At 35.3% G+C, this 21,432-nt stretch overlaps 4 protein-coding genes across 6 annotated transcripts in view; 3 read left to right on the forward strand and 1 right to left on the reverse strand.

Moving 5' to 3' along the window:
* Window positions 1-2,456, forward strand: part of LOC105127906 (telomere repeat-binding protein 3-like) — a 5,187-nt gene extending 2,731 nt beyond the window's left edge. The window contains exons 5-11 of the mRNA XM_011029390.1: window positions 3-67; window positions 170-232; window positions 327-406; window positions 710-948; window positions 1,176-1,493; window positions 1,576-1,639; window positions 1,954-2,456. Of these exons, the coding sequence (XP_011027692.1) occupies window positions 3-67; window positions 170-232; window positions 327-406; window positions 710-948; window positions 1,176-1,493; window positions 1,576-1,639; window positions 1,954-2,169 (1,045 nt within the window). The 3' untranslated portion in view covers window positions 2,170-2,456. The remainder of the gene's footprint in view (window positions 1-2; window positions 68-169; window positions 233-326; window positions 407-709; window positions 949-1,175; window positions 1,494-1,575; window positions 1,640-1,953) is intronic.
* Window positions 2,457-9,685: 7,229 nt separating this feature from the next.
* Window positions 9,686-13,571, forward strand: LOC105130472 (scarecrow-like protein 9). 3 transcript variants are annotated; one of them, XM_011033120.1, is made up of 3 exons: window positions 9,686-9,892; window positions 10,184-12,732; window positions 12,858-13,571. In XM_011033120.1, exon 2 carries the CDS (start codon window positions 10,383-10,385, stop codon window positions 12,615-12,617), a length of 2,235 nt encoding a protein of 744 aa, XP_011031422.1. In that variant the 5' UTR covers window positions 9,686-9,892; window positions 10,184-10,382; the 3' UTR covers window positions 12,618-12,732; window positions 12,858-13,571. The 3 variants fall into 3 exon arrangements, with proteins under 3 accessions (XP_011031422.1, XP_011031345.1, XP_011031491.1); XM_011033043.1 differs by having other exon boundaries at window positions 10,187-12,732; XM_011033189.1 differs by lacking the exon at window positions 9,686-9,892 and having other exon boundaries at window positions 10,245-12,732.
* Window positions 13,572-16,766: 3,195 nt separating this feature from the next.
* On the forward strand, window positions 16,767-17,387 carry LOC105127917 (uncharacterized; the record flags this gene model as incomplete). The annotated part of the gene is given in 2 exon segments (XM_011029398.1): window positions 16,767-17,076; window positions 17,078-17,387. Coding segments are annotated over 2 exon segments (600 nt in total), but the record flags the coding sequence as incomplete, so codon positions are not given.
* Window positions 17,388-17,463: 76 nt separating this feature from the next.
* On the reverse strand, window positions 17,464-20,824 carry LOC105130667 (protein FIZZY-RELATED 3-like). The gene is made up of 11 exons (XM_011033303.1): window positions 19,982-20,824; window positions 19,685-19,807; window positions 19,414-19,518; window positions 19,146-19,325; window positions 18,914-18,976; window positions 18,585-18,779; window positions 18,371-18,472; window positions 18,183-18,245; window positions 17,991-18,059; window positions 17,612-17,904; window positions 17,464-17,498 (listed from the first exon to the last, which is right to left on the reverse strand). Exons 1-10 carry the CDS (start codon window positions 20,483-20,485, stop codon window positions 17,851-17,853), a joined length of 1,458 nt encoding a protein of 485 aa, XP_011031605.1. The 5' UTR covers window positions 20,486-20,824; the 3' UTR covers window positions 17,464-17,498; window positions 17,612-17,850.
* Window positions 20,825-21,432: the final 608 nt, after the last annotated feature.

The following is a 21,432-nucleotide window of genomic DNA, read 5'->3' on the forward strand; positions in this document are numbered from 1 at the left end:
GTTTGCAATTCACCTGATAAGAGCTTGACTGGAGACAAGAATGGCACAGCCGTAATGCTTCATGGAGGTCCTTTTCTATGTCATTAATAATTTTGCCCATGTATTGTCTTGAGTTTCCTGGTTTCTTCTGTGCTGGAGTTTCCTAAATAGTTGTAGTTATCGTATGCAGCAAATGGGGTATCATCTTCAGTTATAGGTCATCAATCACCCTTCCACTCCAAGGATTCTCATGGTACTATAGCTGGTTTATAATTGATGTACGAAGAATTATTGTTCATTTTTCCTGGCATCCAGAGTTTTTACATGTGTTTCATGCTTTTGTGCAGTGAAGTTCAGTATTAAGTCCTTTAGAGTTCCAGAGCTTTTCATTGAGATCCCAGAAACTGCAACTGTTGGTTCACTGAAGGTATAATTGTTGCACGGTCTTCCCTCTTGTTATGTTAAACATGCCAAGGATAATCTTTAGATGTGTTTTCTTTTTATATTTCTGCTAGTGTGTGTGTGTGTATAGTTCATATTTTCTCTTGCCATACATTACTATTTTTTCCTTTAATTGCAACTCATTGAGAATCATTCGTCTGTAAGCCTGCTGTAAATAGGTTATTTTTGGGCATTAGAAATTTTAAAACAAGTTTGCTAGGCTAAAAGTACTATGAATTTCTTACTGAGTCCCTGATATTTGATTTTATTCCTATTTGACCATTTATAGAGAACTGTGCTGGAGGCTGTGAGTGCTGTACTTGGAAGTGGTTTACGAGTTGGGGTGCTTCTTCATGGAATGAAGATTAGGGATGACAATAGAACCCTATTGCAGACTGGTATGACTTCTAAAGAGAATCTTGATACCCTTGGTTTCTCATTGGAGCCTATTCCTGTGCAAGCTCCTCCACCCTTATGCACAGAAGATCCTGCACTATTACCATGTGACACATCTCAACTTATATCAAGGTAATTGAAATCTGATTTTTATATTGATTTTTTGTTGAATGGGAAATCGAAGCCAAGTGACTATTCCGAGGTATTGGAATTTATGCAGTGCTTGTTTGTCTTTCAAAATACAAATTATTTTTGTTCTGCTATTTACTTTTTGTAAAGCAAATAATACACTAAGTTGTCACTATCTAGGCCTGCTACACTACTTAATTTGTTTTTTTTTTTTTTTGCTTTATTTTCAGTTCTCCGACCACTCCTATTATAGATTCAGGAATTTCTGATGCCTTACCTGATCCTCCTCCATCGACTAATTTGGACACTAACACTGAAAGTAATCATGAATCAGTTTCCTCCCATTCTGACATGGTAACTGATGATACACTGTTGGATTCTAGAGCTCTGGTTGCAGTTCCACCAATCAATGCTGAGGCTCTTGCAATGGTGCCTTTAAGCCAGAAATCTAAGCGATCTGAACTTGTACCGCGTCGAACCAGGAGACCATTTTCTGTGTCAGAAGTAGAAGCACTTGTGCATGCAGTTGAGGAAGTTGGAACTGGAAGGTTTGCTATTCAGTTTGCTGCACCTCTTATCAAGGTTTAATCTGATTGGGTTTCTGAAGCTTAACAATATTCTCATTTGCAGGTGGCGTGATGTTAAATTGCGTTCTTTTGAAGATGCAGACCATCGTACATATGTGGATTTGAAGGTAAGGGTTTTGTTTAATTTTCATATAAAATGATAGCATCATCTGTTCTGGAGGCAAGCTGTACGGCCCCTGCTAGTTCTCCTTTTTGAGACTCCACTCCAGTGGGGCTGTAGGATGGTTATTCAGGCTGTACAGGCCCTCTCCCCCTTAGTTCCTATAGGTACTACACACCCACCCTGATCTATCCTAAGGACTAAAAACGATGCCTCTGATGAGGTATTGAGGTTACTTGTGAGCTTTGTTTCATCGACAAAGGTTTGCAATGGTGGTATCACAGCTTTTTGTTTGTAGCTTATAGTGCTTGGTTTGTGCAGGATAAATGGAAGACATTGGTTCACACAGCTCGGATTGCCCCTCAGCAAAGAAGGGGCGAGCCTGTTCCCCAGGAGCTCTTGGACAGAGTCTTGGCTGCTCATGCTTACTGGTCTCAACATCAAGCTAAGCAACATAGCAAGAATCAGGCTGCTATATTAAAGATCACTGTCGCTCATGCTGTTAGAAATGGAGTTGAAGATAGCCACTCAATATGATGTACAAAGAAAGAGATGTTGACACGGACAGGAAACAGGAGATGTACAAAGTATTCAAATTTATTTAGTATTTTTCATGCTCAGGTTGATTCGTTGCCACCTTCCCAAACTCCGTGAGGCTGGCATTTGTAAATGATTTGATGGAATAAGGAACCTGCTCTAACAGAATCTACAGTGTTTTCTCTTTCTTTTTTACATTCATTGATTTATTTGCTGTAAAACATTTTTTTTTCTTTCAAATTTGATAGAACAGAGAAGTCAAAGAAATTAGTTGTCCTTTGTTGCTCTCTTGTGATGGCTGTTCCCTATCTTCTGTTGATGATCCTCTTGAGTTTTCTTGGTCTTCCTTTTCTCCTTAATTTTTTTGATTGGTATCATGCATGACCGGGAACTATTGCCGAGTCAATCTTGATGTGATGTGATACAATTAATTTATTTTTGGAGGATGAATTCTTATTTATTAACGAGTCAATTTATTACATGCTCCAACAAAAGCAACTAAAGAGACGTCATTTCTCATCTTCATTGCAGCACGCGCTTCCGAATTTTAGGACTGATGCAAAGCTATCGGTTCCAGCTAAATCTGAACTTGAAAATCCCCAAAACATAATGATTCTACTCTGAATACCATGTTAGGTTTCCTCGAGCTAGAATCTGATAGCTTTTGAAGGAATATTTTCTTCTATATGGAGCAGGTGCAAGTGATGCATTTTAGAACATGCTGGGGAGGGATTTTAGTCATAAATGCAAAACTGGTATGAAAATACCATGACTGTTACAAAAGAAATAATATATTGCATGACAGCTCCACACAATCACAGTATAGGCACGGCGAGGAATTTGAAGTTGAACTTCCAACAGATGGAGTTTCTTTCAGCTTCAAAGCCAAGTTTAGGTTAATCCAGAAAATGAAGGCATTTATGACCTACTTTGTGTCCCTGCACACGCTACCTCCATGTGAAGGTGAACAACTTTCCTGCACCAAGAATGAATCGAAGGCTTTGCTTAAAAAAGATGGCCTAACGCCAACTGTTAGGTTTCGTGTGATCGAAGTCTTCCGATAACTAATCAAAGTCTTCCGATAACTAATAAAAAATGTTTAGGGCAAAGCAACGCCCCCCTACGGAAATGTAATGAAAACAACTGTTTGAAGGGCACAAGCACGTCACATGCCGCGGCTTAAGAGTCCGATCTGGCTGTTTGTATATATATATATATATATATTTTTTTTTTATCTGCCACCACGCCAATTTATATTTGTATATTGGTTTATGTTTCTTTTAGTTCAGCTTTTTTATTAATTTATTGTGTGAATATGTCCAATTTTAAGGATAACAGCGATCTGGGAAAGGAATCTGGATCTGGATCGAGTGAATAATATCAGTGGTCTTGGCATTTACCTCGCGGAGCTATTTAAAATTTAATCTTGATAATGGCCTATGGCCTAAAGATATCCTTAAAATATTTCATTCAGAAATCTCCCTCTCTCTTCCTTTAATGCCATCGTTTTGATTGATTGGATACTCTAAGCTTCACATATTTTCCTCGTATATTTTAGGTGAAAGATCATCGAACAGTAGGATAGTAGACTTGCATTTTGTACCTTACCCGAGACTTGTCCCGAGTCAGAACCTCGGTGCCACCGAAGAAGAGGAGAGAGGTAAAATCAGATCCCCCTCGCTGTTTTTTTGTTTGTTTTTTGTCACTGGGCCAGAAGGCCATTACTGGCAAAATCTTTCTGCATTTCCAGGCCTGCAATATGAGAATCCCACTTGTCTCGGAAAGGAATAATAAACAAGCCCACTACGATTCTACTGTCTCTGTAAGGAGCCTCGCGTTGCAATAGCAGAGCCCATTCTTTCAATCTCTCCCCATTTTGGATCCGAAAAATATTGGGAGGCGTAAGTGGGTAAGCATAAATCGAATCAAATCTGAGATCGCCGTCCAAAAAATTATTTTTATCTCTTAGTACAATATATTTTAGCCATATAAACTTATTTTTAATATTACCTTACAATTCAAAAAATTATTTTTAATATCACCTATCTAAAACATACAATTAACTGTTTTATTTTTAAAAATTATTTTTAATATTAGCAAATCAAAATAATTTATAAATATAAAAAAATATTGATTTAAAACAAAAAATAATTAACTAAATTATTTAAAAAAAAAATATTTTTGATATACAAAAACAAACCTTCAGTGTAATTAAAAAGTCTCGCTCAATTGATTAATTGATTTGTATGTTATTGAAAAGTCTCCTTTTTTTTCTTTTTCCTGCCATCGTCATCTACTTAGTTTAAATGTTTTGTCCATACCTTTTCAAGTATAAAGGTTCAGGTATACCTCGATTTAACCCTTGGCATAAAACCTAACCATGAACAGCGTCCCAACACAAGCAATTTATCCATTACATCCCAAATATTTTAGATATCTCAATTGGGTCCTTCTCTCCATTTTTGATAAATTTGATGTCGGATTTTACTGTGCGGAAAACGTCATATCATTGACAAACATGCATACCGGATGGAAAACATTAATACAATTTGAAAAAAAAAGGATCCAATTAAAAAAGATTTGAGACATCTGGGAGTTAGTTAATAAAATTTATGACTCCAGGAATCAATTGAAAATGGATATATAAGTTAGGGACTAATTTAGGGCTCTCCAAATATCTATAACGACTTTTTAGTTCTCATGATGCTTCTGTGGGATAGCAATAGCATCGCCCATAAATTTTGAATATTTTGTTTTTTAAATTAAAAAGACAATAATTTTATTAAGATGAAAATAATAATTGAAGTGATTGTTATGATGGTGACAATGAATAAAAAGAAGATGAAAAAAAGAAGAAGGAACATATGATATTAATAATAGTTATAATAATATATTTTAATTCCATCACCACTAGGGATGGTGGTGGAAAGAGGTGGTGATGGTCCAGAAAAATGGTGAGAGTGGTGGAAAACAACGACGGCAACAGTGAAAATAAAATAAAATAAGTTATCACCACTATTAATGGTTGGTGATGACAATATTAGCAGGTGATAATGATAAAAATAATTGATATATAATAAATATAAATAACATATTATCAAAGAAAAAAATCATTCTCAAACTCTGTTTTTATTATCATTCTCCTTTAACGGATACAAAACTATATTTAATTTCATTTTCATTCCGGCTCCCATCATATCTTTCCTACCAATATCTTGAGACTTTAAATCAAACAATATCTCAAGACTTTAATTTTACTTTTTATGAACTTATTTAACCCCTGTGCTGAGGTGGATCCATGGGGTAGCATTGAGATAAAAACAATTGGGATAGGAGGATTATTAGCAAACAGCAACTTTAAGGGGAAAAAGGAGATTTGATGTCCCTTGCAATCTCGGTGGATCCATGAGGTAACATTGCTAATTTTGGCTACATGGTCCCCGCCTCGCCCCAGCGCGACGTCCTTTCTCTGATCTAGTGAGTGCCGACTAATACAGCACGGGGACATTAAAATAATTGAAAAAATAAAAATCACAGTACCAAACAATCATGTCGAACTTTATCGTTCATAATTTTTTATTAAGATAATATTATTTTGTGTTTTTTCTCCTCTTGAAGTTGACAAAATTGTCGATAAAGTAGGCCAGGCTCGAGAATAACTTTTTAAGTGTGTGCCCAACGCACATGCAGGAATATGTACTCGTCAAAAGGCATGGTAAGTTGACAAATCTAGACCAAGGACAGCACGGGCAGCTCATATTCGAATATGCTCGAATTTGTGCTGCCATTCCTTATTTATTTCATTCTTCTGAGGCTGGTGGAAACATCTTCTACATGTTTTCTTATGTAAAAACAATTAAATGGGTTAAAAGAAAAAATAACTGTTTTTCACAAGCAGGGGCACCGAGATGTTGAAGGCTGCTGCTTCTTCAGGCCATGCGCTGAAAAAACTAATCTAGATAAAAAAAGATTCACAGCAATAATCTGCAAATGTTATGACCATGGTTTTTCTATACATAAAACAACATTGTAGCAAAAAAAATTTAGAAAAATAACTCTTTGAAAAATCACTGAACCACGACAATATTTGAGTAATGTCAAGAAAAATAACCCGCTAGCCTTCCAATGAGAATGGAGACTTGGGCTTTTGGTTTTCTTGTTTATACGGCGTCCACCTCCCACAGGAACACTTCTAAGTAAGGGCACCGGCAGCTTGTTTCGGGATCACCTTGTTTCTTGTTACTTCCTGCCACTGATGTAGCGAGAATGCCATGCGTTAGCTCGAGGAGGTGAAGGTGAAAGACAAGCTCCCGAAGGTATCACCCCTTCGATTCCCAACTCCTGCGGTAAAAGAACAATACCCTTGAAATTCTGCAGAATGCTCTACAAGGATCTGTACTCCTTGGAACAATCTCATACGGAAAGCTATCACTTGCTGGTCAGGAAGGGGAGGAAAGTTCACAAAAGAACCCTTTCTCTTACCAAATCTATTCTGTAGTGCCACCAAATGTGGTTGCATGTATCTCTCGCACGGGTCTATTGTTTTGCCGTAAAAAATGATGATGTAAATGCATTTTTAAAACATAAAAGAAATTAATAATTTGAGTGAAAACCCCAATTGAAATTAATAAGTTGGTTTTATTTTAATTAGTTAATAAAATAAAAGGTAATGATATTAATTATAATTTTTTTTCTAAAAAAACCATGATATATTAAAAAAAAATCATAATTTTTTTTTTAAAAAAAACAATCTTCAATTTTTCAAAAAAAAATAATAATTAATTATTAACAAACCATCTAACTATAAATACATGCGCCGTATTAATTGAAAGAGGTTATCAATATATCTAGATACATGACAAATAAATAAGTTTGAGCACTACATGTCTTCCACATGCCATTAACTTCTTGAGATTTAATATTATTTTTCTCTGGTAAAATATAATAATATTCTTTATAAAATAAAAAAAATAACTCAAAGATACATTAAGTATTCTAATACTGAAAGCATTGATTTGGTTGACTTGTATGACATATTCGTCATATAGTCACGACCAAAAATATAAAAAACTGAGAATACTCTGCGCTATATATATATATATATATATATAAAAAAAAATTACATTTTAGTATTTTCCCTATTTATACAAGGACACGGTAAAACCGGTCTTCACAGCCTCCACCGTCGTTTTGGTATATTTGTTTATTCCTCCAGAGAATGATGCCCGCTAAATCCAGGGCCGTGTTTATCTTTTCTCTGTTGTTGCTTTGACAGGTTGACGAGGACCACGGAAAAAGTTGTTCAAAACCTGGGCAAAGAAGACAAATAAGGGTCAGTTTTGAAGGCAAGATAAAAGGAGACATTTGTTCATTACTAAGATATACTAAAAGATCTCATTCTTTTCCTGGGGCGCGATCGCTGTTTACAGTATCACAAATCAAATTAGAGTATTGATTGTTTAAAAAAAAAATTAATTTGATTCGTGTACTTTTATTTTATATGATATATCCATTTTCGTGTAGCTGCATTTTTTTTTTCTTTTTGTAAAGATGAATAAATTAAAAGAGTAAAATAAATGATGACTTTAATTTATTTTTTTTTAAAGCGAGTTTGAACTAACTGTTTTTTTATCTTGAAAGTGCCAATCAAAACAATTTTGAGCTTGAATTTTTTTTATTTATTTTAATTTTTGAAGTTATTTTTTCAAGATTATAAATTAGTTTAACAAGGTTTTTAAAAATTTTTTTAGGTTTTTTAAATAAAAAAATAATTAAAAAATAAAATTTTGAATAAAAAATATAAATTCTATTTTTTTATTCACCATGATAATAAGAATCTGTAAATTTAAATGAAATGTCATATATTTTTTTCAAAACAAATTAATATAGGCAACACATTAACATTTTTTTAAAAAAATCTTGCAGAGTTTTTTTTTGTTGATTAACATGGATGTCTGGATCAGTTTGCGCACACCACGACTAATTTCACGGCCACTGAACATCCTGTAACACACTTTATGGGCTGGGTGCTCGAGGCCTTGCAACACACTTTGTTCCTTTTTTTTTTTCTTTTGATTTTCTTAATTAATACCTTTATATATATATTACATAATTTCTAAATTTATGTTTTAATTCATACCCATTCCATTATGATTTTTTGGCTTATTTAACATTTTTAAAATGACAATAATTTCTTCATTATGTTTGATATAGGAAATTAATATAATTCATCTGTATTTTTTTAATTTTATATATATTATTTTAAAAAAACAAAATATTTTATTTTTTATAATATTTATAATTTGTGTAGCTTTGTATGATATTGTTTTTATTCAATAAATTTTATGGGTGTGTCAATTTTTGTTGCAGATTTATTTTAATAAATAAAATCATAAACATAGCGAAGCAAATAATCCATTTTGCAATATTAAATATTTTGATTTGTATTTGTTTTTAATATTTTTCAATCTTGTTTTTATTTATCATCATTTTGTTATCAAAATATTTTGATCTCGTAACTTAAGATGCACAATAAACATGTAATTTGAACATATTTCATGTTTAAGTCATAATTTTCACGTGTTAATTCATATTTATTCAGGGCGATGCACTTTTTATATATTATTGTTATTTTAATTTTTATTGCAGTGTTAAATTGATCAAGATTTATGGTTATAAATTTTTTTTTATAAATATAATTGTGTCTTGAATTATTTTTTGGATTAAGAGATTTTTTGGTCTAAATATCGCATCATGTAAATTACTGATTTAATTTATTTACTAACTCATATCAAGTTATCGCATTTTTGAATCACAATATATTTAATTTATTTTAATAAAACATACCTTTAAAGAATTTTAACAATTATCATAACACTAGAAAATAACAAATTTGAGTAAATATATCATATTTAAAGGTGTCCTAATGTAAAAATGTATTATTTCATAAAAAATATTTTAAATAATATTATTTTGTCAAAATTTGTAGATTATTATTACATTTTCTTTTAAAAAAATCAAAATTAGGACATATCAAAATGTTTTAAGAATACCAAAACGATATTAATTTAAAAAAAACATAAATATTTTTAAAACATAAAATAAACACATAAGCCTGTAGCTTGCCATTGTTTTTTTTTTCGATTGTCAATTTTGTCTTTGAATTTTTTAAGTTGTGTTGCTTAATATTAGTTTTGGATGACTTGAAAGTCCAGTCAATCAATCAAAAAAGAGAACGTTTGTTCCGAGTCACCATACGAGAAGGATAAAATGTTAATGATTTTGATATATTAATATTACAATTAAAAAAATTATAAATTGTTGTTATTTAATTAAAAATATTAGACGCCACATTATTAAATACACAGTATATATACATATACAGTCAACTTATCTCTTAACTTTTTTTTTTTTTATTATTTTCTTTTTTGTTTTTGAATTCTTGGAATCACAATTTTTGAATGATAAAACAAGAAAGTAGTTGTAAGAAATATCAGGGAAAAGAAAAAAAAAAGAAAAGAAAAGAAGACAAGCACATCGTGTACGAGTCGTCCTGAGCGCGTCGAAGAATAAAATGAAGAGGCTCTAATTAGCCGACTTACATTGTTCCAGAAACAACCACCTTCAATCCTCACCATCGTTTACCCCTTCTCACTTCCTGCCCTTTCTCTCAAAAAATACGCTCCTAATTCTTTTATTCCTGCAAGACTGGAACTTTTTTCAGGTACGTTCCTCCTTTTATTCATTAATTTTTTTTTCCACAAGAAGAATTTAGAAACCGTGTAAAGTGATTTCAAAGCTTTCATTTCGAGGATCAAGAAAGCATCCTTTTGTATTCACCGTCTTGTTCTTTTGTAGGATAGCTCTGATAATTTCTATGTTGTCATCATCTTTTTTTTGTGTTTTCTTGTTTGTCTACTTTATTCAGTCACCATATATAGCGCAAAGATTTTTCTTTTTTTTTTTTCTTTTTTTCCTCCCCCCCCCGCTCTAATGTTTATACTTCTGGTGTTAGTAGAAAATAAAAATCTGGACTTTGATACATGGACATGGTGAGAGCTATTACTTAGTGGGAAGCTATTTTTTGGAGAAACTATGAGTATGAACTGAAGCTGTATAATTTGGCCTTGTGGGCCCTTGGTATTATCATAACTGCAGGCCGAAACATCAAGGTTTTGGAGTGTGTTGTAAGTTGTGAAATTTCTGAGGTATTGATGATCATGGATCAATCCTTAAGAGGTTTATATGGTTCTGTAAATGGATTGAAACTAAGCAATGAAACCCAATCTACTTCATCGGTTCAGGATCTTGTTAATGCGTTCAAGTTGGATAACAATTGTGTCAACCAAAACTACGTAAATAGTCCTCGTGTTCCGTCTGATTCAACACTAAGTAACTCAGTTCTGTCCGCAAGCATGAGTCAAGAGGGAGATTCTCATGAAGATTTTGATTTCAGTGATGTGGTTCTGAAATATATTAGCAAGATGCTAATGGAAGAGGAAATGGAAGATAATATATGTATGTTTCAAGAATCTTCAGTGGCACTCCTAGCCGCAGAGAAATCGTTGTATGAGCTTATTGGGGAGAAGCATCCTTCTGCACCCGATGATCCTGTACAATTTTTAGATCAAAATCATGAAAGGCCAGATGAAAATCATGATTTGAATTGCAGTAATTGCACAAGCAGTACAAGCAGCAGCAGTGGCAGTAACTTGTTGGATCACGGGTGGACTTGTGATCTTGGCGAGTACAGGTCCTCGAGACATGCTTCTCAGTCATCCTATAGTCCAGGGAACAGCAGTGCTACTGTAGATGGATTTGTCGACTCTCCAGTTGGTCCTAATATGTTTGCTGAGATATTTGGGGAGAGTGAGTCTGTTATGCAGTTTAAGAAAGGGTTTGAGGAGGCCAGTAAGTTCATTCCAAATGGCAATCTGCTTATTGATTTGGAGAGTAAGGGCTTGTTTCTAAAAGACCTGAAGGAAGATGTCAAGGATGTGTTAGCTACGGCAGGGGAGAAGCGTGAGAATGATAATTACGCAGATGGTTCGAGGGGGAAGAAGAATCCTCATCCTGAGGAGTTGGTAGAGGGAGGTAGGAGTAACAAGCAGTCTGCATTTTACTCTGAATCAACCGCGAGTCCAGCGGATTTTGACATGGTATTGCTCAATTGTGGAAAAGATGACTCTGCCCTCCAAGCAGCCTTGCATAATGGGGAAAGCAAGAGTGGCAAGAGTGTACAGCAGAATGGACAAGCCAAAGGATCGAATGGTGGAAAAGCTCGAGGTAAGAGGCAGGGAGGTAAGAGGGATGTGGTGGATTTGAGAACTCTCTTGACCCTTTGTGCACAAGCTGTAGCAGCAGATGACCGGAGGAGTGCAAATGACCTGCTGAGGCAAATCAGACAGAATGCTCCATCGACAGGGGATGCCATGCAGAGACTATCCAATATTTTTGCTGATGGTCTTGAAGCACGCTTGGCTGGCTCGGGAACCCAGATTTACAAAGCACTTATTTCCAAGCCAACATCAGCTGCTGAAGTTTTGAAAGCCTACCACATGTTTCTTGCTGCCTGTCCGTTTAGGAAGCTGTCTGATTTTTTCTCAAATAAAACAATTATGAATATAGCTGAAAATGCAACAAGGGTTCACATTGTTGATTTTGGCATCATGTATGGTTTCCAATGGCCCTGCCTTATTCAGCGCCTCTCATCCAGACCCGGAGGACCTCCCCATCTGCGGATTACTGGGATTGATCTCCCAAATCCAGGTTTCCGACCAGCAGAAAGGGTTGAGGAGACAGGACGCCGCTTAGCAAATTATGCAAACACTTTCAAAGTTCCATTCAAGTTCAATGCTATAGCACAGAAGTGGGAAACCATTAAAATTGAGGATCTCAAGATTGATAGAAATGAGGTGCTTGTTGTGAATTCTGTGTATAGATCAAGAAACTTGCTTGATGAGACTGTGGTGGTGGAGAGTCCTAGAAATATCGTTCTTAATTTGATCAGGAATATGAATCCTGATGTTTTCATACAAGGGGTAGTTAATGGAGCCTACAATGCTCCATTCTTTATCACACGCTTCCGAGAGGCCCTGTTCCACTTCTCCACTTTGTTTGATGTTCTGGAGGCTAATGTGTCTCGTGAGCTCCCAGAGAGGTTGCTTATTGAGAGAGAGGTTTTTGGGTGGGAGGCAATGAATGTAATTGCATGCGAGGGTGCAGAGAGGATAGAGAGGCCAGAGACATACAAGCAGTGGCAAATGCGGATCCTAAGGGCTGGGTTTAGGCAGCTCCCTTTGAATCAGGATATTTTTACGACAGTGAAGGGGAGGGTGGAAGCTCTCTACCACAAGGATTTTATAATTGATGAAGATAGCCAGTGGTTGCTCCAAGGGTGGAAGGGCCGGATTGTTTATGCACTCTCTTCTTGGAAGCCTGATTGTTAAATGCATTTTGAGTTTTATTTGTGGATCGGAAGGGTGACCGGATTCTCCATGTGGCTGCAATAGTGCCCTTGTGCTATATCAACTTTGTTGTAGATTTCTGCTCAAAGAATTTAAGGTACTGACATTTTCCCATTAAAAATAAGTCTCATTTTTCTTTTCATCACCTTGCCATTTGTTTAGTCTGGAATGGAAGTGAACTTGAAAAGAAATTGATGATTTTATTATATATTTGCTGAGCAGGGATAGTGGGAGTAGAGTTTTGGCTGCTGCTCACCACAATTCTATTAGATGCCCGTTGTTCAAGTAGCAGTAATATTCATCAATTTATAAGAAAAAATTCAACTAATGCGTTGCTTGACGCCCGATACTTCTCATGTCACCAGTCAGAATGGTCTATATCTTGGTGAATATGCACAAAAAGGGCTTAAGAAACTTAAAAGAAAGCCACCCCGACTCTAGTTCAGTGTTGTAGTTAAACAAAAGATATCTGTAGCAGCGATGATGTTAAAGTTAATGCCGGTGGGTTTTAGAATTATGATGATTTTTAGGAATCTTTGCAGTCAAAGAAGATAATGCATGCGCATTGTAGCCCCGGTTCTTCTTTGGACAGTTTTTTGTGCAAGCAGCAATCGTGGTTCTGGAGTCAGAAGTGATCCCTGTGCATGCTGTCCACTTAAATGTGTCATTTTAGCTCTAAATTTATTAATGAAATTGCCGCCAAGAATACTCTTGTTCTTGGTTTATGTTGTTTACGATGTGTGTGCCACAGTTTCACCGATCATTTCGATCATTTCTTACCGGGAATGCAAGCTGATTCTTCCGACCAGATCCGTACTAGCTTGGTTTAGCAAAAGGCTTGTGAAATGATGGCCCCTACTAACTCACGCCTTCCCATTTCACAGATATTTGAGCATATGTTCTGTAAAGTGTTCTGCAATACAGAATCAGCACCAAGTTAATAAAGTGTTTTCATGGTCGTCTATTGCTTGGTAGTTCTCTGTTTAGTTGAATCAGTACACATCTATCAGTTGGCTCGATCATTTGTTACCTTGAACTATTGCCAATTTGCATTCAAGGTGTTCCATTTTTCAAGCTTTTCATAGTTTTTTGTGCATTCATGATGTGGAATGGTGTAAGGTTGAAGTAAAGCACCCTATTGTCTATTGCAATTCACAGGTGAAAGCCACCTGATATTGCCAGGGAAGTTTTCATGAGTTTGATGCGGAAGTGTAGGAAATGAGGATGATTGGATAGATATCCCAATCGAAAAACAAAAGCAAAGGAGTTAACCACCGCTCAATGGATGGAATCGTCTGGAAATACAGCTTAATTCATGCTTTAAAAAAATTCAATTTTTTTTTTGTTATTTTTTTGAATTATTTTAATGTACTAATCTTAAAAATAATTTTTAAAAAATAAAAAATAAACACTCCTGAAAGGTCGGTCTGCTGTTAACATGAATTTCTTAATCTGATTTTACTAATACTTGCGCGGAGAAGTTTTACCTTGGGAAAGTATGGTTATTAATTTAAGGAAGTCCCGCCTTCATACGCGCATGCTAACAAGGACTTTGCAGCGAACCCGTCGTTATTATCCATCCATTTCATGTTAATATTATAGACTTGAATAAAGGGGATAACAGCAAGTATTTGCTAAGTTCTGTGTTTACTTGATGACATGCACTACGGCATGACGAGATGCAGTGACCCATGATCTACATGATAAGACAGGCACCGTGATTTAGACAATTGTTTATGGTGCTAATTACATGATAAGACATCTTGACATGAATGGAATAATGATCATTAAATTTCTGATTGCTGCTGCCAAGGAAAGAAGAGTTTGGTGGCTTGATTTCCTTTTCAAGTCCATGAATTACCATTGCCAAGCATCGTTGTTAATCTCTCAGGTCACCTTCTCTTCTCCTGACCTCTTCTTAGTAATGCTACGCCCATATATTTATATACCAGCAAAGAACTGCTGTGCTGCAACTGTTATTTTACTCGATGTCATGCATTACGAACATGCAAGATATGATACATAATCTTAAAACATACGATAAGTCAAATGCTAAAACCTAGCAGAATATCTTGTATATCTTGGTGGAAAACTCAATATTGGGTGTGGAAAGGTAGGAAGGGGATAATTCCCGAACACTTGCTAGTCGCTATTCAGGGTATCAACGTTATCATGCCAAAAAAGGTGGTTTCATGTAAGAATTCGGCAAAAAGATGACAATGCTGCTGCAATATTCTAATTTTAGAAGGAATTTAAAAGTGTGGTAGTAATTATTTTTAATATTAATATGCTAAAATGAGCTGAAGTCACCAAAAAAATATTAATTTAAAATAAAAAATAAATTAAAATAATTAGAAAAACACTTATAAAAATATAAAAACAAAAAGGGTGTTAATAACGATTCAATGTATCTAAATTCTAATATTCTGGGAGTACATCTAGTTTTGCAGAATGGGATGGGAAAATAATTCTAACTTTTAATTAGGGTTCAATGTATCTTCTTTGCTTTTCCCTTCGAGAATTCCATTGGATCGTAAGTCAACACAAAGAAAAACTATCTCCTTCCTCCCTGAGTCAATGTGTCTTAAGTCAACCAGAGAAAAGTTTGCATGTGATGGTAGATAGCGTTGGGAAGCGGCAGAAACGTGGCAAAAATCTAAATATTTTAAAATTATCTTGATGTAATGAAATTAAAAAATTAATTTAATAAATAAAAAAATATTATTAAAATATATTTATAAATAAAAAAATTTAAAAATAATTATTACCATTACATCAAATTCCCACTACTAACTAGATAAAGGATGGTGCTGCGGAGAGACTAGCCCAAGTTATGCTACCATCAAAATCGTTCTTTTCATCTTCTTAAACGTGCCGGATTAAATGGCTTTAACGAAATTGGAAATACCAAATACATGCATCTCCACCTGCTCGACAGAGAGGTTCCCAAGTCAACATGTAATTAAAGAAGCATGGTGGTCAGTCACTATACTATTTAAAAAATAACAAATATTTATGTCATTTAAAATCTCACATCGCACCATCTAAAACAAGCTGAAATTCTTGAATGTATTCCACCATGGGTTTCATGTGTTTTTTTTTACCAAATCTTTTCATTAATTCATTATGAAACCAGTAACTAATCCAACTTAAGTGCTTATAATTTATGTTAAATAGAATAACTGATGGAAAAATTTGCTCCTTTTATTTTAATAAAAATTTATTTTCAAGCAATTTTAAATAATTAAAAATTAATACTTTAACTTGTTCACACCATGTTTATTAAAGTTGACGACAAACCTTTAATTATCTAAGCGAGGTTTTTTTTTTTTAAAAAAATTAATCTAAAATTAACTCGATCAAAATTCAATTTAATTTTATATGTTTTTTTAATAAAAACATTTTATTTTTTTATTCAAAACAAAACAATATTGTAAATTATCCCGTTAAGCCTTAAACGAGCTCTCTTAGGCAAATCACATATTCACATCTCTCAAAATGTTATTAATTTAATAATATAGTAAGGGGTGAATAAAACCAAAAGACCAAAATGGCCCATTGCGTATATATTGGTGGACTCGAAGCCCAAGATTATTAGGAGTCTTACCCGGTTTAGGCACAAGCCCAATTAATGGCCTTGGGGATTTGTCCATTGTGTGTGTGTATATAATATATGAACTTCTTAGGAATCTAAAAATCATTTTTACTGCTAATAAATAATCATTTTGACCCCGGGATTTGATGTCGTGGGATTTACGTTTTATTCTAACCATAAATGTAACAGTATTTGACTAATCAATAAAGGTCTGAGTTTTGTGCGAGTTCCATTATTTTTTTTTTAAATTTAAATTTGCAAACCATAACCATAAAAATTAAATGATACCATCACACGCCAAGATAAATCCTTGATGTATGAGTAAATTTTATTTCCAGATGCCCACAACAAGGAAAAAAATTTTGCAGGGTTCTAGTTTCACTTATGATGTGATAAAACATGATTCTTATGAGCCATTTTCTCTTCTTAATTAACCAATTGAACTTTCCTGAGATTCAATGCGATGATTACCTTGGCTTCCCGAATTCAAAACTTTTCTTCAAATGTCTCCTTGTCTGCCTTTGCGGATTTCCTGATTTGGGTTTGATTTGTGTGTTCTGCAGCAGAAGGGGTTTTCTGTGGTGCTCTCAGACATGTGTCCCTTGGTTTCTGGGATCTCAACTAGAGATGCAGCTTCATATGCAGAGTTAGGAATGCAAGCGCTTGGTCTGGCAGTTGGTCGAGCAGCACAAGCCCATCTTGATGATGATTTTAGAATACACAGGCCGTTAAGTGATTCTATGAAAGTTGCAGATGATAATCGAATATTGCAACCAGGTGGGCACCTAGTAATTAAGCTTCTAGAGACTGAGGATGACCAAGGTGGCAATATGGTTATGGAGTAGATTAGATACCAGTAGATGTGGTAACAGCATATTTCTGACTTCCATTGCACTGTCCGCCATACAGAATTTAGCCGGATTTGCAAGACTACTCTTCAGAAAGGCATCGTGGTTGAGGCCCAAGGCCACGAGGTGTTCATCAAGAGTTTGCTGGAGAAAGGAAAAGTTCTGCCAGTCTATTCCTGTATCATCTGATGCATCTCTGAGCTTTGCATTGGAGATCATTCCCAGCCTGCTTTTCTTATTCATTCTTTTCTCATACAGAACTTGTAAATTTTGGCTCATGTTCTCATAAAGATTATTTTGCAGGAATAACAGCACTTCATTGGCGATACTAATTTCGATCTAATCAATTACATTCACCAAAATATCATGAGACAAGAGGAGGAAAAACCCATAAAATCCAGACTCGTGAGAATGAATTACTTCATGCGATGCTTTTCATACAGAACTTGAAAAGTTAGGCTCATGATAATGATTATTTCATCCGATCCCTTTTCATACAGAACAGCACTTCATTAGTGATAGTAATGAATTACTTCATCCGATCCCTTTCCTTTTCTCAATGAAATCACAATTTTCTTGAATGTATGGGTATGTGTGAAAAACTAGTACAATATACAAAAATCCTGTTCAAACTCTACAGTATAATTTAGCAAACTAGTTCAAAGTTCAAACTCGGGCAGAAAAGAACAAAAGAAATCGAACTCCTTCCTGTACTTTGTTTGTAGTATATGTATTTACAATATAAATTAGCTTCAGATTTGAGTAGTGTTTGTCACCGAATCTGGGTTCGTCCTAATGACCAAAGGCCTGTATCTTTCACTGGTGTCTGAAACCACAATAAAAAAGAAAAGCTTAGTACTGGAAAGGCAACTGAAAACCCCTTAATATCACGTAACGCGCTTGCTTGCTTACCTGTGTTTTCATAGAGGGGAAGACGTTCCAAAACCGCAATGTCTCATCCCCTGCTCCAGTTACTATTGTCTACATGATGAACAGACAATTTTGATATTAAAAACCTGTTCATGATCATTTCTTCTTCTATCCTTAGACATGCAGAAATCATAATTTTGCCAGGAATGCTTGAAAATGGAGATATTGCGGTACCTGACCATCAGGAGACATTGCAAGATAGAGTACTCGCAAACTGTGACCAACTAGAGTTGCAACCTATCACAAACCGAAAACAGACGGATTTTCTTAACAGGATTTTCCCTTGCAAATCTTGAACTGGTGGCTGTTTTAGCTACGAGACAGATTAATTACGAAGAACTAGCAGCATCTTTAGTTAATACCTTGGATAATGATGGATATTTCCACACCATAATTTGATTCTGGGAGTACCCATGAGTGCTGACCAGCTCATTAACGTTCTTGCTCCAAGCTAGATTGCACACCTGCAGACAGCCAGTGAAAATCCAGTAAGCTGAGGGGTCTTTAAGAGATCGGAAACTAGTTCTATGAAGTTCCATGACCTAGTGAAAATTAAGCAAGAAGTAGAGGAAAAACCTGGCTTCCTGTGTCAACATGGTTTAATTGATGACCATTGGTGGTGTTCCAAAAGCGAATACATCTATCAGCAGTTCCACCTCCGGATGCAAGAAGGCCACTCTGGTGGGGTGACCAAGTAATGGCCTTGACAGCAGCTGTGTGTTCAGTCAGTTTCAAAATTGGTAGCTGGGAGTGCTGATTCCATACCAAGAGCTGATCACCAACAGGGCATCGACTTGATTACACGTTAATATACACACAAATAAAAGGGGACATGCCACCAGAATATTTATTAGCTAATGAAAAAGAATTGCTACCATGAGCAAGAAAAATCTAGTAATCTTTACCTGATTATCATTTCCACCAGATGCAAGTTCCCTGTCATCATGTGACCATTTTAAGCCACATACCTGGAAAAAGTGATAGAGGGGCTTACTTCCATTTTTTCCACCATACACAAAATTAATATTTCACAACTAAATCCTAGTCCATATAATCCATTTAGACAAAATATTGGGAATACCAGTCAGGAATTGTTGAACTGAGCCATTTATTCAACTCCTCTGCTTTAGACTTTACCTCAGATTTGTGACCAATAAGTTTGCTGACATAGTCACTGGAAATTCGAAGATCATGCTGAAGTATATGGCGGTCCCTGCTTCCTGATGCTAGTGTCCTAGAGTTCCAAGCCAAGACACCCGTTCTTGTTTGATGCCCTCCCATGGTTCGGACCCTCTTGCACTGTGTTCCATCCCACACCTATAACAAACATTGACAGCAGACCATAAATCAAAATGACTCATATAAAAATACAAGATTTGGGGCTAAATTAGACCGTTAGAGCTACCTGAACTTGACCAAGATGTGTACCAACTGATATGTATGAGCCTTCCCGGGCCCATTGCACAGAGCATACACTGTCATTAGGCCCTAAATCACACAACCTTGTCACCTGAGAACAAGATAACAAAAAGGTTTAAACATCTAATGCCTCAGTCGGCCCCATTTTAAACAGTAGGTTACTATCCAAAGAAACTACTTAAGAGACCATTTTGCTTTGGATTGGACAGTTTTTGGAGCTGTTCAACATGCTAAGAACCTTGCACGATCGAACTTACTTTACTATTCGATGCGGTCCATAAATAGACACAAGTTCCCAACCCAACAGCGAGTACATTCTGCGAGGACCAATCCACAAGATTCAGATAGAAGTCGTCTTGAAGTGACGGGGCATCCAAAACCTGCAGCAAAATTAACCTTCAATAATTACCATTTTCTTGGACTGAATCTTCAATGATTTCTATCGAATCCAATGAAATCAAAAGGGATGCAAAACAATCTTCTTTATCCACAATTTTCTAAACAACCAAAGAAACCCAAAATTGAAAAAAAAAAAAAAAAGACTCGGCAGTTACCTTGTGAGGTGTTTTGGGGACTTTTCTTGGTGGCTTGGGAGGAGTAGAAGACTCACTAGAAATCCCACTATCGTGTCCCAAGATTGAAGGAGAAAACGGCGAATTAGGCCCCGAATGATCGGTCTTGAACCTCAACATATTCTTGTTAGGACTACTGAACCCTCCTTGACCACCTGGAGGAGAAGAAAAGGAACCAAAATCAGACCCGAAAAGCTCTGATTTCAATAACCTTGCATAAGCTTCGTTGCCTCCTTCTTTAACAGGAGATCCTTTCTCTACGAGTCCAAAAGTGTGGAGCCTTGAAGATGATCTGCAAGGTATGAATCTATCACTACAAGATGAGGTTTTCGAGGGTGAAGATAGGCTTGATATTGCTCTGGGTGATGATACGCATGTTACTGCTCTAAAAGAACTGGAAGAGGAAAAGGTCTCTAGTCTTAAAGAAGTCTCATTCATCCCAGATGGGAGGTTCAGGCCACTCTTTCTTCTTGGTGTTGAATCCATATTTGTTTGATGTTTTTGAGAAGTTCTGAGCTATTGGTTTCTCTTTTGATTTTGTTGATGAACAGTGAAGAATATTTATTGAAAAGCCCTCTCTGTGGAACGAAAGAGAGGGATTCTCAATGGAGGGTTTTTGTTTTAGGGTTCTTTTGTGTGGAAGAAGACTTGCAACGGTCGAAATTTGGGGTCGTATATGCAGGAGCGGAGTTGGTAAAGAGAAGGGTTTTTTTTGGGTTCTGAAGTTGTTTTTATATAGTGTGTTTTGTTTCAAGTTTCCAACGGTCGATTTCTTGCTTGGGCCAAGCTCATCAGAGCTGGATTTGTGGTTTGGTGACCAAAATAGCCGCTCTTTGTGACATTGTTCTTAAAAGCAATAAATGGTTTTCTATATTGGCTTTGCCCTCTGTTCTTGCAGAGACCCCTACCCCTGCCTCCAGCCTTTGCATCAGTTCCTTTTCCTTTTCCTTTTTTTTTCCCAGATAAATTCTTTTCTCTTAGGCTAATAAACTAATTCATTACAGGAGTAGTTCTATCCACTAGCATCTTTAACTGTAACAAGGTTAATGTTCTTGTCCAAGACTTCAAGACCCATTAGACCTTTCATGGAATGAAAAAAAAAAAATTGTTCTAGATTCATATATATTATTAATCAAGTTGATTTTTTAATTAGGTTTTGGGGTCCTTGCAACAATATAAAATGTTATTCTTATTAATAATATTATATCAATTTTTTTCGAAAAGAAAGAAAGAAAAGACTGGTTTCATTTAATATTAGAATAAATTGTAATGAAGAACACTTTGATCTTTGTCATATTTATGGTGCATTTTTATAAAAATGATTTTTAATTAATAATTATTTTTATATATATTTTTCTGGTTGTGAAATTTTAAAAATTAAGTATGTATTTAATATTGTAGTGCAAAATATTTTTTAAAAATATTTTTTATTG

Source organism: Populus euphratica, unplaced genomic scaffold, assembly GCF_000495115.2.
Source record: "Populus euphratica unplaced genomic scaffold, PopEup_1.0 scaffold1.1, whole genome shotgun sequence".
In the NCBI taxonomy this organism is placed as follows: Eukaryota; Viridiplantae; Streptophyta; class Magnoliopsida; order Malpighiales; family Salicaceae; genus Populus; species Populus euphratica.

Bases quoted from the DNA above. Each gene is read 5' to 3' on its own strand.
- LOC105130667 (XM_011033303.1), bottom strand. From the start codon at position 20,485: ATGGATTCAACACCAAGAAGAAAGAGTGGCCTGAACCTCCCATCTGGG. The intron at 18,977-19,145 runs GTAAAGTCTAAA...CACTTTTTCCAG, and splicing joins TTATTGGTCACAAATCTGAG to GTATGTGGCTTAAAATGGTC. The intron at 18,246-18,370 runs GTATTAACTAAA...GGTTTGTGATAG, and splicing joins AATATCCATCATTATCCAAG to GTTGCAACTCTAGTTGGTCA.
- LOC105130472 (XM_011033120.1), top strand. From the start codon at position 10,383: ATGATCATGGATCAATCCTTAAGAGGTTTATATGGTTCTGTAAATGGA.